At 38.4% G+C, this 15,600-nt stretch overlaps 1 protein-coding gene across 1 annotated transcript in view; it reads right to left on the bottom strand.

Annotated features, from left to right (window-relative positions):
* LOC306887162 (glutamate receptor ionotropic, kainate 3-like) overlaps positions 1-15,276 on the bottom strand; it is a gene marked incomplete at both ends in the record, with an annotated part of 125,986 nt that extends 110,710 nt beyond the window's left edge. Inside the window, one exon of the mRNA XM_079444707.1 lies at positions 15,177-15,276. Coding sequence (XP_079300833.1) covers positions 15,177-15,276 — 100 coding nt within the window. The remainder of the gene's footprint in view (positions 1-15,176) is intronic.
* Between the last annotated feature and the right edge of the window lie 324 nt (positions 15,277-15,600).

The raw sequence follows: 15,600 nt of genomic DNA, 5'->3' as shown, positions 1-15,600 counted from the left end.
TTGTAGTTGTTTCGAAATCTACCGCTTAACCCTAAACTACGTAAACTAATCTTAATTAAAATAACTAAGAGCACTGTTGTTTTAAACAGTAGGTTTGGTGGGTTGTAACACACACATATACAAATGAAAATTATTTAGTTAAAAAAAAATGTATACCAACTCCCATCAACCCATTTCCCCAAACATCCATTTGATTTTAAATTTTTTTAATGTTAAATAAAAACATATTTAAAAAAAAAAACAGAAAAACTAATCACTAAAAGGGAAACATACAATTACACATCACAGCTGTATGTTGTCTGCCATATTTCTATAACTTTTCATATTTAGGTTTAAATTTGTTACAAACAGCCCCTGTCTCACCTACTTCAGTAAAAAGTAAATAAATACATTTTTAATGTTTGCTTTATTGTATGGGTGTTCATTTCTAACATTTGAACTTAAACGTAATATTTAAAGCACACAGATATACAGTAGCATAAAGAAATGCATCCCTGTATGTAGATTGATATGGTGAAGTAACATTGACCTCCATCAAAGGCACTGGTTAGATAATAGTTTATGATGGGTTGGAATGGAAAGGTCATTGTAAGTTCACCTTGATCTGCAAACTGTAACTAGCTTCTTTGCAAACCGTACGTCCAGCACCTACTGGCTATTATTAAATTCAATATTGAGAGTTTTTCCTCAAGATACATCAACGACATTCAGAGTGCTGTTCTGTATTTAGTATTCCCTAGCAGTTACCGCCCTACAGAGGAAATGCATTTCCAGTTTGTTTTTTTTCACATTGTCTGGTGTGAGCTTGTTCCTCTATTTGTCTGGTTAATGTCTTAAACGTGCTGATGGATAGTCTGAGATTCAAGGCAAAAGTAGATATCACAATGAAATGAAACTTCAGTGAATACACTCTCCCAAGAGAATAATACACTAAAGAAAAGAACATTGAGTCCTTCATATAGATTAACAAAAGGGAAAATGGCTTTTTCTTTCTTTCATTTCCACATTCTCTTACTTTCAATCATGTCTCCAAATGAAATTATTGTCAATGCTATTAGAGATATTCTATTAAAATTGTCTTGCTAAAAAAAATCATTACAGCACCTCCATTTTGTGGACGGACCATGTGATAGTTGAGAAAAAGCAGGTTTCCATGTCAGTCACTGCTCAAAACCTGACAACCAGAGAGCAACTAGCACTTATCTATTCTAGCCATACATTCCCACAATGCTCTGCTCTGACATTAGCACGAATCTGGCTGATGTCAGAGCAGAACATTCAGATTTCCTCAGCTGACCCTAACAAAGTACAGTATGCATTCATTCAAAGTCAGTGTGCTGTTGCATAAAAAAGTGGTTTCATGTGCTCACTCTAAATGAAGGATATTGTGGGGAGTTCACAAATAATAGCACTGATCATTCACTGGAATTATCTGGAATTATCCCTTTATGAAATTCATGTTGATGTAATTCCTGAGTGTAAAGTTGTAGCTGCAGACAACTGCAATCTGGTATACTTTACTAGCCCTTCCCAAACTGAACAAATTTGCTCACACTGAGGTTACACATTAATTGTTTATATTTCTGCAAAATATATTAGACAGCTGCTCTATTGTGAGCTGTATACAGAGTTTAAGTTTTGAACCAAAGCATAAAAATGCTAAAAAAAAAGAAAAATGAATTGCAAAAAAAAAAAAAAAAGCATCAGAACAAAAACATTTCAATAATAACACTCCAGACATGTTTCTCTTGCAATGTTCACTAATTTAAGATATATTAAATTGTAGTGCTTATTTATTATTTGTGTGAAAATGTTGTTATATGAAAAACAGCCAAGGCTGTGTTTCCAAAAAGCATTGCAAGCCTAAGTAGATTATAGAAACCGTTGGTGGCATGCTTCGGATCCATGTGAAAATGCTCATTTGAAATCCAGATATGTTCATACAAAACTATATTTTAAACATATTTCACCACCTTAGCGGCAAACTATACAGCATATTAGGCACTCTCTACAAATTTCAGCAGTCTTACTTTAGACTTTGACATTACAATTGTACAGTGCAGCCTACCACTGGTGAATAATAGAATTGCAATGAAAATAGAGAAAAATGAATACTTTTGTACAAATTTCTGAAACGACATTCAAATCACTAAAGTGCAATAATTAAACACTTATTGGTCTAAAGCATCACTCCACAACTGCAATCCAAGCTTCTTTAAAATGGCGAAAGTGCACTCGTTTACATCTGGAAGTATGCCTAAAACGTACTTCTCTGTCATTTAATGAATGAGTGCTGGCATGATCAATAGAAATTGAAGACAATTGTCTCTTTTAAATAAAATTCAGTTTACAATTTTTTAGTTGTGGCAGAAAACTAACTCAGAACTTGTGAATCAGGCACAATATATAATGAGCCTAATTTACTAGAAATTAGGCATGATTGCGCTGCACAGGGTGACTATTATGTTATTTACATATATACTTGGTGCTACTTGGTGCACCTGGTAAAACTGGATTGCAAGTAGGGTTTGCAGTGAAATACAGTGTGTGAAAATGGTACAACTGTTCAACAATTGTCTTGGACATTTTCTTGTTTTGCTACAAAAAAAAAAAAGGACTCCAAAACAAGCAACCAAAGCAAAAAGCTGATGGTCCGAACACTGTGTACATAGAACACAGTATAGGTCATTTCTATCCTGTTATTCGGTTACCAACTCATCTCTTCATCTTTCCAAATATTGTCTGGAGTCCGCTGGTTGAAACATCTATCACCCTTTGATAATCTAACATGGACGCAACATTTGTGAACAGGGGCAAATTCACACAAGAGAATTGATATACTTCAGGCTCGGCAGGGCAGAGAAAGTCTTCCAATCATGAGGACTTTGTCAGGTGTACCCGCGCTACACAGCTAACATGTCAGCCAGCACTGTGAGGGCCAAGAAGCCAATCAGTCCCCAGAGGAGCGCGTTCCTTCTGTGGGGAGAACACTCTGACTTGCCATCAAGACCTGGGGAAGGCAATCAGCGTTTATTCCCTCTATCTGAGACAAATCAAGCCACTCAGATTACTGGAAAATCACAGAAAAGGTACTTTCAGCATGACAGTGTCAGGATGTGATGTCACAGACCAGAGACACTGGGACTGACTTGACTGGATGGAACAGTAGTTTGAGTGGTTAGTGAGTTAACTGACTGACTGATTGACTGATTGATTGATTGATTTAATAATTAATTTAAGCACTGTTGTCACAGACTAGAGATACTGGGATTGGTTGACTTGTTGGTATAGCAGTTTGGGTGGTTGGTGAGTTGGTTAGCTAACTGATTGATTGATTGATTGATTGATTGATTGATTGATTGATTGATTGGATGGTTGGGCGTTTCATTGACTGATTGACTAATTTAATGATTGACTGAAGCACTGATGTCACAGACAAGAGATACTTATTAGCAGTTGGGTGGTTGGTGGTTAGAATTTATTGGGTGGTTGGTGAGTTGGTTAGCTAACTGATTAATTGACTGGCTCATTGGATGGTTGGACATTTGATTGACTGATTGACTTATTGAATGGCTGATTGAAGTACTAATGTCACAGATCGGAGATACTGGGATTGGCTGACTGGTAGTTTGTGTGGTTGGTGAGTTGGTTAGTTGACTGACAGATTAAATCATTGGATGGTCAGGTGACGATTGATTGATTGATTGATTGATTGATTGATTGATTGATTGATTGATTGATTGATTGATTGATTGATTGATTGATTGACTGAATGAAGCACTACCATCTCAGACCAGAGAAACTGGGATTGATTGACTGGTTTGAAATTTGGTTGGATTATTAATTAATTGGTTGGTTGGGTGGGGGGGGTGAAAATCATTCTCATTTTTATCTGCTAATAAAATCCTTAAAAATGCACTTGAGTCTGTTCTGTCAAACTCTGTATAGGATAGCACAGACCCAAATGGCATTAGGGCCATTATATAAAGATGTGTAATTGGCAATCATTACTCAAATAGAGACATTATAATCCAGCCAGATGAGGCAGGGGTTGGATGAGAAATGAACAGACCATTGTGTCCCAATGGGGATTACAACCATTTGCACATGCTGGATAGGATTAAATTTGCAATTTGACAGGATGAGATCTACTTTGCAGTTGAGTCCCCCACAAAAACACTTTCCGTTTCAGAGAACGGAGGGTGTTTTTCTCAGGACTTTGAAAATGCTCAGCCCTGCATCGCTGCTCTTTAAGTAAAAGAGATGAGAGGGCTGAGAACGAGGATGTGGAGATCGAGCGATGAAGGAAAGGGGAAAGGAAGCCACTCTATATCATCGTAAGGCCTCTGAAAAAGAAGTTGATGTGTTGAGAGCATGAGAGGGCTCATCCTTCCCAGTTCCACTCGATCACACTGGTCAGGAAGCCCCATAATTGGAGGTAATATCTTCTCAAGTCTTTCATTTTTCAAGTCTGTCAGCAGCTCAAACAGATCTCGGTCTCTAATAGGCCCCATCCTGCAGACGTTCACTGTGTGGATTCTGTCATCTTTGTAGAGTTGCAGCCACACCGGATTCTGCCCGAGCGCTAATGCCCATTTCTATGCACGAGGCGTTCCAGATGTCATTACCGGCTGGGAAAACGGCACAAAGACCCACTGATTGTCCCCTGGCCTAGACGTGCCTCTTTCTTTTCAATCACTGCTTCGTTTCATGTTGTTCAATCACAGGGTTTCATTCATCCTTTTTGAGACCCACAACCTGGAGTGAACTAATGTTAAACACAACCGATGATTTATCACTGAAACTTTAACGTGTTCATGTGTGGATAATGACTTTCACGACTACAGACAAGTGCGCAAATGCAGACACTGGTCTGCTTTTTTTAAACATCCAAGGCACAAGCTACAACAAAGACAAATCAGAATTATGATAAACATCATTCACAACAATATTGAGCCGTGCTTGTTTACATTATAGAGGCGCTTATGTGCGGCTTTCAGTAGAAACCCTGCCTTCTGAATCATTTGACTGTCCATGACATTTAAAACCAAATCAATTTAGGCATTTCAAAACATTGCTGTTTCTGAGCTTTATAGTGGTCCAATCTTTATGCACTGCCTTTCAAACTCCAGACGTCACATTACTGTCAAGGGCGGCTGCAAAAGCCCTTGTTTTCTTGTGTTTATTGGTAATCTTTTAGCTCCCCAGATCAGAGTTCACCTTGCTGCTCTCATCTCCTGCCTGAATGACTCTACACTACCCCTGACATTTCCTGTACTAGCTGTTGGCTTACGGTTCAGTAATGACTTTGTGTTAGTGGCTTACAAGCTAGGGCACATTGTATAGACATGCCAAGATTAAAATATTGTATTAATAATAATTTCAGTCTACCGTTTTCATGAGGTGCATCAGCAGTCTTAAATGTTGCCCTACAAAACTCAATTCCAAAGTGTTGTGATAAACCGTTCGGCATGATGAATAAACCAGTGCAACCACAGCAATGCATGTCAAATTAACAGCTATTGTCTAATTGCGAAATTCTTTTTGCTGGAGGATCTGGAGAAGAATGAATATGCATTTATCTTGCTTTGTAAAGCTAAATAATACCCATTGATTACCAACTGTGTCTATTCATGCAAATTTCATGATCTCAAGTTCACGTCTGATGCCGATCAATGAACAGAGTGGTAATTAATTCAGCTAATTATTCTGTTTCACCATCATTCTGTATTCAAACGTATTGTTCAACACAGTCCGTTTCCATGCAGGGGATAGTTTTTTTTTATTGAATTTATACAGTGCTGGTGATCTTTTAATCTACTGTTTATTATTTATTTCCTACAGGCAAGAACATAAAAACGGCCTAAGTTGAACAATGAATGACAACAGAAAGTGAGAATCTTGTGATTGGTTATTGTTCTTAAGCAAACAACACCCAATAACGTCCAACACTTTGAATTGTTTAAGTCTCTTCTTTTCCAGAAACATCATATAACTTATATACTATTTCACCTTTTCACTTCGAAAGTGTTGTTTTGGAGCATCCATTTCAGAATTTCTGGGACTTGTGGGTCTCTTGACCTTCACAACCGCTATATCTGAGGTCAACACTCTCTGCTCCTACTCCAATCTCTCTTGCTACAAATGTATACAGAGAAAAACTTGAATGGATCCATGAAAAAACCTTGCTACTCTTTACTGGATAGCTTTTTCATGGTTGTTCAAACAAACCTAGACTTGTCTAACAGCATTTAATTTATGAAAGTTTTAAAATGCTGAAACACAATAGTTATATTCTCTTTTAATTACATGCCTTCATGACCAGAAACGTTCCACAGCACTTGTGGATTCTCAAAAGGACAAAGTAGACATGGGAGAAAAGAGCTGTTGCTCAATAGAAATTCAAAGGCAGCTCTCATTCAGCTAAGCTCTGGTTGACCTCCACAGACCTCTTTGAGTGCCAATGGACTGATGATCACAATAAGTAATGTCTTGCCTGTAGATCACGGGTTAGCGGTTGTAACTGGAGCATATTAGGATAAATAACAGACAGTGTTATTTTCCAGTTACTTCAGACTGACCATCAGGTATATGTCAGCATTCCTCCCATGAAACTCACGAGTGGCTATTTTCGCCAAGTTTTAACTTGTGTATTGTTATTCGACCCAATAAGATGAACTAAAAAACTGCTCCCTTTTGTTATGAGATTGTGTTCCTTGAACCAGTCCTGCATTTTTAGCCGTGTTGAGACTTTGAAGGCTAGAGCTTACCCAACTTTTTATTTTATTCTTTCATACCTCAAGTTTGTCTCAAATGCTTCTCTAAAATTGACACAAACTTTTACATATAGCAAGGCATGGAGCTACAAAGTGTGGATAGCATAGCTCAAATAATTTAGTCTTGGAAAAAGAAAAAAAAAAGTCCTTTTAAAAAACATCTTAATATACAATTCTCAGTTATTGCAGACTTTGATGTGTTGACATATCTGAGTGTCATTTGAGATCTTTTCTTTAGATCTAGTGGTGTTTCTCAGGACCATCTATGATAAACTTTCTGCATTATAAAATAATGACTGTTTTCAGACAGACATCCAAAATGACCAAATGTCCCTACAAGAATAGTAAAGCCTGAAATGTTTTGACATTGTGGGCCTGCGGTCCCCACGAGGAAAAAATAAATAAAACATTATATATATATTGTGTGTGTGTGTCATAATAGTGAGTCACTATTATTAACTTTTTTTTCTCATTACATCAAATATTTCACAAATTTTAAATCAATCAAACACTCAATCTCATGGCCAAGTAGAACGAACTGAGAGAAAATATTCTCTTTTGTGAATATTTCTTCCAACCCTGTGGGAAATGTGTGCCGTAATGTTATTAAGTTAGACCAATTAACTATTTTTAGTGCATCACATATATCACACACCAAAGAAATTGTACACTTAACCTTTATAAATTTAACCAAATGTCTCCATTTGCTCTCAATTTAATCGTATTATCTAGTAGAACCAATTGAGATAATAAAATAATCTATTTTGTGAATTTTCTTTTCAAACTGATGAGAAATGTCTATCACAATGTTATTAAGTTAAACCAACTGACTATTTTTTTAGTGCATCAGAAATTTCACACATCAAAGAAATTGCATACTTATCCTTCAGAAGTTTAAGCAAAAGTCTCCATTTGCCATCAATTTAATCGTACTGTCTAGTAGAACCGATTGAGAATAATAAAGGAATCTCTTTAGTGAATTTCCTTCCAACCTACTGGCTAACCTACCTCTTCACAGACTGCACATTTAAATCAATATACCTTAATGTCATCAATGCTCAGTGAAGCTGAAGGAAACGGACTGCCGCTGTATTATTGCAGAAGCAGGTGATCCATACTCTAACACGCATTTCTACGGGAACCGGGCATGTCGGCAGACGGATAAGGCAGCTCGCATCAAACGGGAGGGAGTATGTGAAGGGGGAGGACTTGAATGCCACACTATTTGAAAAGCAAAGGGGGAAAATGGGCTTCGTTTTATTTTGCTCCAGGCAATGCACAAAAGAGGCGAGTGCTGCAACGTGGCAGGTTTTTAAATTGGGATCAAAAGGTTCGAGCTAATTAACAAACTAAATAAGAGTCTCCCAAGCTTGCTTTCTCCTCTCACTGCTTCTCAAAGGCCGAGTCACAGCAGATATTTAGTCAGTACATGAGCGTCGATCGGAGCACTTGTCTGGTCACTCGCATGACTGAGAAACGGTGCAACGGCATCTCGACGTGTCTTTGCCTTTGTTTATTCCGACTGCCGCTGTGACCTGTGATCACACAGGAAAACATGGCTGGGTTTTCCCCGTTTGGACGGTTTAATTCTGTTTGACTTTCCCAGCAGGGGCGGCTGACGGGAGTGAGTGGGAATCGGATGCGTTAGACAGGGGCTCGTAATAAAGACAAATGGGTGGACATGAAATTTGATTCTGTCTGCTGGTGTAGCACCTCCCACAAGAAAAAAAGAGTAAAGGACAGAAAGAGTGAGATTGAAAGAGCGAGACGGAGAAAACAACTACATTGACAAGCTGTGTATTTTTCCGAGAGCTGTCATATTCGGAAGGTCACACACATCCAGGGCCAAGGGCCCACTATTTCTGTTGATGAGATCGTAGACTACTGGCGTATTATTTGATTCTAGCCCACCCTTTCCTCTCCAAGGAGATGTACGCTTGCATTGGTGTAAGATTAGTCAGCTTATTATTTATTATAAAGAACATATGTTCCCGAAAGACCTAGTGCTGTGGAGCGCACACTTTATAGTGTGATATGAAAACACCATCTGTTCTGAGAACAGAAGAGGGCTCCTGGTGAAAGGGAAGACCTCATGTGTCAGTGAATTAGTTCACTGTTGTGCCATCATTGTAATGTTATCTCTATTTCCTGCTGACCATCTTGTTAGGCGACTATGGAAAGAACAAGGCAAGTTTGCATGTGGAACTTGAAGCCGGCATTTGATTGGCCAAGCGACTTTCCAAGAGTAGACCAGCATTGGGACGCTTTGCTCCTTGTATCACTCCGCTAGTCTGAATTCATGTGGAGTTGGAAATGGATCTGCCTGGAGCGAGGTGCCGGATTTTTTAAAGTTTCTGCTGTCTTTTGCTCTGTGATTCCTCACTAGTGATGAAAACAGAAAAACTTTGCAAAACACTTTGAGGAAGAAGAGGAGCTGTCCCAGACCATGTTTGAGCATGTGGCTTGGTGGCGAGTGTTGGGGAAAGTTACTTTTAAAAGTAATGCATTACAATATCGCATTACTCCCTAAAAAAGTAACTAATTACATTACTTTTGAGTTACTTTTTTTCTAGGCTGGGCTTGCTTGTGTTTTTTTTTTTTTTATATATAAAAAGTTATTTTACAAATGTAAAAGCCCTCTCACACCAAAAATGCAATGATTACGCGTCAATCTGAGGGAAATGTAAATTAATGTCTGTACAGTAGAGGGCACAGCTCAAACAAATTGCATGAAGAATATGATGCAGGAAAAGACATTGAAAATAGGATTAAATACATAAATAATATTTGTCTTATTTAACGTTTAATTATTGCACGTTTGTATAATATTCTGAGTTTGCATTTGACTGTTTTTATTCACTTTGAGGAAAACTGAATCTGTTTTTTGTGCAGAGATGACTAAATACATGTTCATATTTAGTCTAGAACTACAGTAACATCATGTTCACACAGCAGCGCACACAACACCTCTGCACTTATTCCTGATTTCTCTCAACATGGCAACACAAGAGCTGTCAGTCAAGATATGGAAAACAAAGTAACTGGCGCTACATATTTGAAAATCAGATATTTCCTTCTAAATAAAAAAGTATGCATTACTTTGCTACTTTACTAAGTAATCTGATTACGTAACTCATGTTACTTGTAATATGTTTTCCCAACACTGTTGGTGACACACTAAGCTTGACGCTTTATCCTTTGGAAGTATTTTCATTGGTGGAAAAGAATGTTTGGTCTAAAATGCACAGTAAGTCACTCCTTGTTTAACTGTTGTATAAAAAAATATCACACTCACCACCATGCTGTGACTATCAGTACGACTGTTATTAGCTGCAGCCCTGAACAATAGCACTCTGGCTTATGTGATATTGCTTAAGTAAATTACTAACAAATGATGTGTGTAGTTTTTTTTTTTTTAAATGCTTTCTCCTACTACCCTTAAAGTGGAAACAGCAACCAATATTTTCTTCCATATTGCTATCGCCATTTGAGTGAAATGCATTATCGAAAAAGAAAAAAAGTATAGTGGTAGTTCAATCCACTGGTTATTGATTGGATGTAGGCAGATCTGGGTGCGAACTTGCAGTTGACTATATAAAAAGGGGTTAAAAGATTAATATGTCACCCGAGAGAAGTTGGTCGATTCACCGGAAGATTGAGATATGACATTTTGACACGAGTGGAAAAAAATGAAACACATGCATGGATGAATCAGTCACAATAAGATCAATAGCATGCATTTAGAAATGAAATAGGGTGAATTTCCATTTCACAACTTTAATAAGCAGAGGCAACAATAAGTAAGTCATTTGTAAGCTGACAGAAACACTGACTCAACAAATGGTGTGTTTGGTGTGAGACTACATATTTGTCCATCCGATTGCAGATCTGTTTTTAAGAAATCTATTTGAAAATGCAAAACATGTTGAGTGCAATTCCATTTGTCCATGCTGGTACTATAGTGCACATACTACACATTTACCCTATTGCCAATATTTTAAATGAGCTAAAACATTAATATAAAACTATAGCTACAGTATTTGACTATTTCTCCTTTAACCAAAAGCCTGTATAAACTGATAGTAAAAAGGAAAGTCATTTCAATCACACACTTAAAGAGTATAAAAGACATGAATGTGTATTAGGTAAGTAAAATGGGTCTATTTCGATTCTCAAAGCTGTGATAAGACAGTCAAACATGCTTATAAGTGCCTAAGGACCAACCCGTGCCTTCTTTTCAAATCAAAATGCTTTATTTTCAATTCTTCATGTGCGTCAAAAGCATACCCCCTCTGAAACTTCAAGTTCTTGTAATTATACTCTACCTAATGTATAGATTTTCAGATTAAGCTTCAAATTCGTGTAATGGAGATTTTCTGCTGCATTAACATGTAATCAAATCATGTCACATGATGTGTGTCACTATGCACCATTTGGTTTACTTTTCATTAGTTTATTTGTGTGTGTATGTACATACTGCATTTATGCAAAAACCTGCAAGTGTGTGTGTGTGTTGTCGGTCTTTAAGTAGATCTCAGCTTCAGAATAACAGAGTGACACAGATTTGAGAGAGCATGGAGCATTTGATTCAGGGTTTCATGTGAACAAAACCGACATCTGCTCGCTCTCATTAACGGCACTGAAGCTAATCGGCAGGCCATAAGTGTGCTGACTCTGTAAATGGAAGCGCGTGTACAACAGCTTCAGTGAAATCACACAGCTGTGTGCATGCATATAAACCACATGCATTTCTGTATGTACATGTGTGTGTGTGTGTGTGTGTCGTGTTTGTGTGAGACGCTGCTGTCTCCCCACATCTCCGCTACAGTAGACAACGGCGGACATCAAAGAATTTGTGCACTGGGCTCGAACCCTTCCGTGCAGTGTCTTGCACTTCACACACACACACACACAGCACAGACGCATCAACCTCTAGTCTCTGCCAGAAGAATTCTGTCTAAGGTCGCCCACGACAGCTTATAGATTAAATTTGCACAAAAATTAAAAATTCATTTTTCACTGTGCAACTGATGGCCATCTTTTACCGATGGCGCAATTCTTGTTGTCAGCTTCTTTAGGAATTTATCTCCACATCCTGTGCTCTTTTGTCATGCGGAAATTCAGTCGCCCACTTGAAACACGTTTAGGGGACACACACCTCAGAAACCATCATGTGCTTTTAATGTGAAGAGCATTTTAATTGCTGTAAAAGATCCAAAGTGCTGAGATACTGTTATATGAAGCATCATTATATATGTCAAATACACTATACCGTGAAGAAGGCTTTTTTCTGCTGCTACATGTGATGTGGATTTGCAGCTAATTTGTGTTTTAAATCGAGTCTCTAGAGTATGAAGCAGCCATTTGAAGAAGAAGAAAAAAAAGGCTTTTAGTCTTTTCCAAATCCAAGTGTGCCGTGGACCAAAAAAATCAGGCAACCTAAAGCTGCACTTCATGTGGTCAACAGCTAAATTAACTGACGTTTTACGTAAGATGTTTAAAAAGTCAGATGTTAGAAAGTTAGAATGATTCAGTTATTATATAAAATACTACTACAATGACTACATAAAGATTACATTATTAATAGTATTATTAGATGGAATTAGATTAAGCTCTCTAAGATAATGCATGTTTTTAGTGACATTTTATATAAAATATGTGAAAATATCACTTTAGAAGGAATGCAAACAAAAAAAGAAAAGTGACATAAAACTGTGAGAGATTGATTAACTGTTCATAATGAAGCACTGTAACTCTTAGGTAGATAAAGCGATTGATTTTTCAATAAATCGTTCTCTGGCGCTGATTCTCTCATTTGAAGGCATTAAATGTATTCCATTAATCGTATTCTTAAACAACAACGGAGACAACCTAAATGCATAAGCTTATCTTAAAAAAAAAAATTCAAAAGATACTGAATTTATGAAGCCACGAGTGTAAAAGTGTACCAAGGTTTTAGAAAAATCTTATTCAATCGACTATTTCTAAAGGTCAACCTACGCAAGGTAAAATTCCTTAAAATTAGGATTACAAAAAACAAATCTCTTGAGAGTTTGTCATCATTTTCCAAGACATATGCACTACTCTGCAGTGACATTTGGATGCGGTCCAGAGCCATTCGTGCCAAAACTGGAGTGGATTCTGATAGGCTGCAGCTGCCCTGAATGATATTGAAAGGTTTGAGTGACAGCGGCGAATCCAAACTAGACTGAAAAGTCAAGCTGGGTATTGAAAACCCATTGAGTTTGACCTCAAAGGCTGTTGTTGGATCTGCAGCGATTGGACGACTGTGCAGTTTGGAGAGGCATAAAAACATGTGACCCTACTGAGATCGTTTCAGCACATATGTGAAAATGCACGGTCCTATATCGTCCGGTTAGCGAGTCTTCCCCTGCACTGTGATACATTAAATATTACTCAGCTACTCCAGGCTTCTCAGTACCGTATCAACCGGATCACAGTTTCTGCCATGCCAAACAATCCATGCCGAGCGCTCAATCGGTTCCAAACAACACAGATCTAAATACTTTGATTCTGCAAAATCCTACAGCTCTGCCACAAACAAACGTCGTAATACTGTAATGAGCTACCGCATTGTCCTTTTCAAAGCGTTTCCCATTTTAGTTTCATAGCAGGAGGGCAAGACAGCTAATAACACACAGGCACAGCAGAAACGCTCTTCCCCTCGACATTTACAGTCTTGCAGAGTGAGTTTGATCGACCATCTGGCCTCTGAGAAGTGCGTTGTAAAAACAGTGAAATCGATGGAGGCATCTCTACTGTGGATGCCCACCATTACACAAGCCATGTTGATGGTGTAACACTTAAACTAGCACACGGCGAGCGGGCGCGCATACAGCCTCCCCCTGCAACCTGCCTGCTCTCTTTGGACACAAGCCTCTCTAATGAATTTACGTGCTATGATGCTTGCAATGTGGCAAACAAAACCTCACGCAGGCCCGCGGGGGAACAGTAAGCCCTCTGGTGGTACCAGCGAATGCCTGTGCACATAGCATCATACGTGCAGACTTGCCGCGCAAATTTTGTGCAAGAAAAAAGCACAGGCAATACTTATATATGCACTCCCACAAAGTCATGCATTTTCAAAATCACATTTATGGGGTACTTTAGAAGTACCCACTGCACACTGATCAAAAAGGACACTATATTTTAATTGCATCGTGTCTGTTTAAGAGATATTAAAGCAGATTTTGCAGGGATCTGTCATATTTGTTTCCTTTCAAATATGCAGTGGAAATATTAAAGCAGCTGTTGAGACACTGCCGCAAAAAACAAAACAAAAAAAAAACAGATCTGAGCTGTCAAAAATCACAAATCTCAAGCACAATGTCATTGAAGTCACAGACACAGTCATCAATCACATCCGTAGTGGGGGAGAACCAGAACATACAGTACAAAAGAGTCCTCAAAATGTGCCCTAATAACAGTGTATTATTTAAAAGAATAAAAAGGCTGAAAACGGAGGTTGACTCCGTTATCTTTATCTTATCTTTCAGACTAAATGTAGTTGGAGGAAAATAAAAATACATTTAGTGCCAAAGTAAAATGGAATGAAAAAAAATTGCAACTATATCAAACAAAAGTCAAACTGTATAAGTATAAATGGAGCAGCTAAGTATAATGCTTCAATTATGTTCTGTTTTAACGGCATAGATGCAACACTACTGTCTCTTTTTTGTTGGAGAACTTGAAGGCTGTGCTTGGACATGTTAATGTCTCATAATGGCATTTAGAGCCATTTTTCTGCATGGCATCGAACCACTTGTCAAAAGTGATCTGCCTTCAGACAAAACTGTATTGATATTTATTGGGCTCCTGTCTCCACGCGGCACACATATTTCAGCTTCTCAGACTGAGAAAAATCTTTCTTTGTCAGATTTCATGAGTGCACTATTTGTGACCGTATTACCGAGAAGCTACAGTCTGGCTACACGGTGCGTAAAGGTGAGGTTTCCAGGAAAACTTCGGCGCAACGTTTCCTAGATCACCTGTGAAGACTGTGAACTTATGTTTCAGGCGTATTTTACAAGAAACACCGCAATTCCAGCGTTCTTTCCAAATATCATTCATTTCTAACGTGCTACAATTTTAACAGTTAAAATGTTCTCTTAGAGGCTCCAAATGTTTGTGAGATCACGGAATCGATGCAGCACCATCTGTTCCTAAAACGCACGGCATGCTGATGGACGCGCAACTAAATATCCAGCGCTTAAACAGCTCCGTGCAAGACATTTATTCTCATGTTCCACAGAGTTGTTAAATGCAAAATGTAAACTAACAGCAGCTGGACCCAAACGAACAGCAAAAGCACTTTCAACACTCACTATAAACAGTCGTTTATTCAGTTAAAGAGTCGGTGTCCATTACGCACTCTCTTACCTATCCGTATGACATGGGGCATCCCGACAGAGCTGTGAATCCAGAAGAGAGACACTATAATCGCGCTCCAATAATCCACATATTCCCTCCTGTTCTTCATGACTGGAAAACACTGGGATCAATCCAAGGAGCTCTCCAAAAATTGCTCATCAAATTTTAAATGTCTGGGAGTCATATGAGGATTTGACTGACTGCGACAGATTTGCTCTCATTGTAGTTGGTTTGAACACGAGCTCGCTGTATTAATTATTTTATTTATTAATTTGGGCGAGTGAGTGAGTGAGTGCGCGCGCTCGGTTGTCAGACGAAGCTCCGGATCGGTGCGCGTCTCCACCTGCGAGTGCTGAGCTGCTGAAATCAGCCTGCAGGAGTCCCTGTATCCCCTCTGTATCTCCTCCTACCGCTGATGCCGCAACAACCGGGC

This window comes from Barbus barbus (assembly GCF_936440315.1).
Source record: "Barbus barbus genome assembly, chromosome: 21".
Taxonomy (NCBI): domain Eukaryota; kingdom Metazoa; phylum Chordata; class Actinopteri; order Cypriniformes; family Cyprinidae; genus Barbus; species Barbus barbus.
This window is presented reverse-complemented; position numbering and strand designations above follow the sequence as displayed.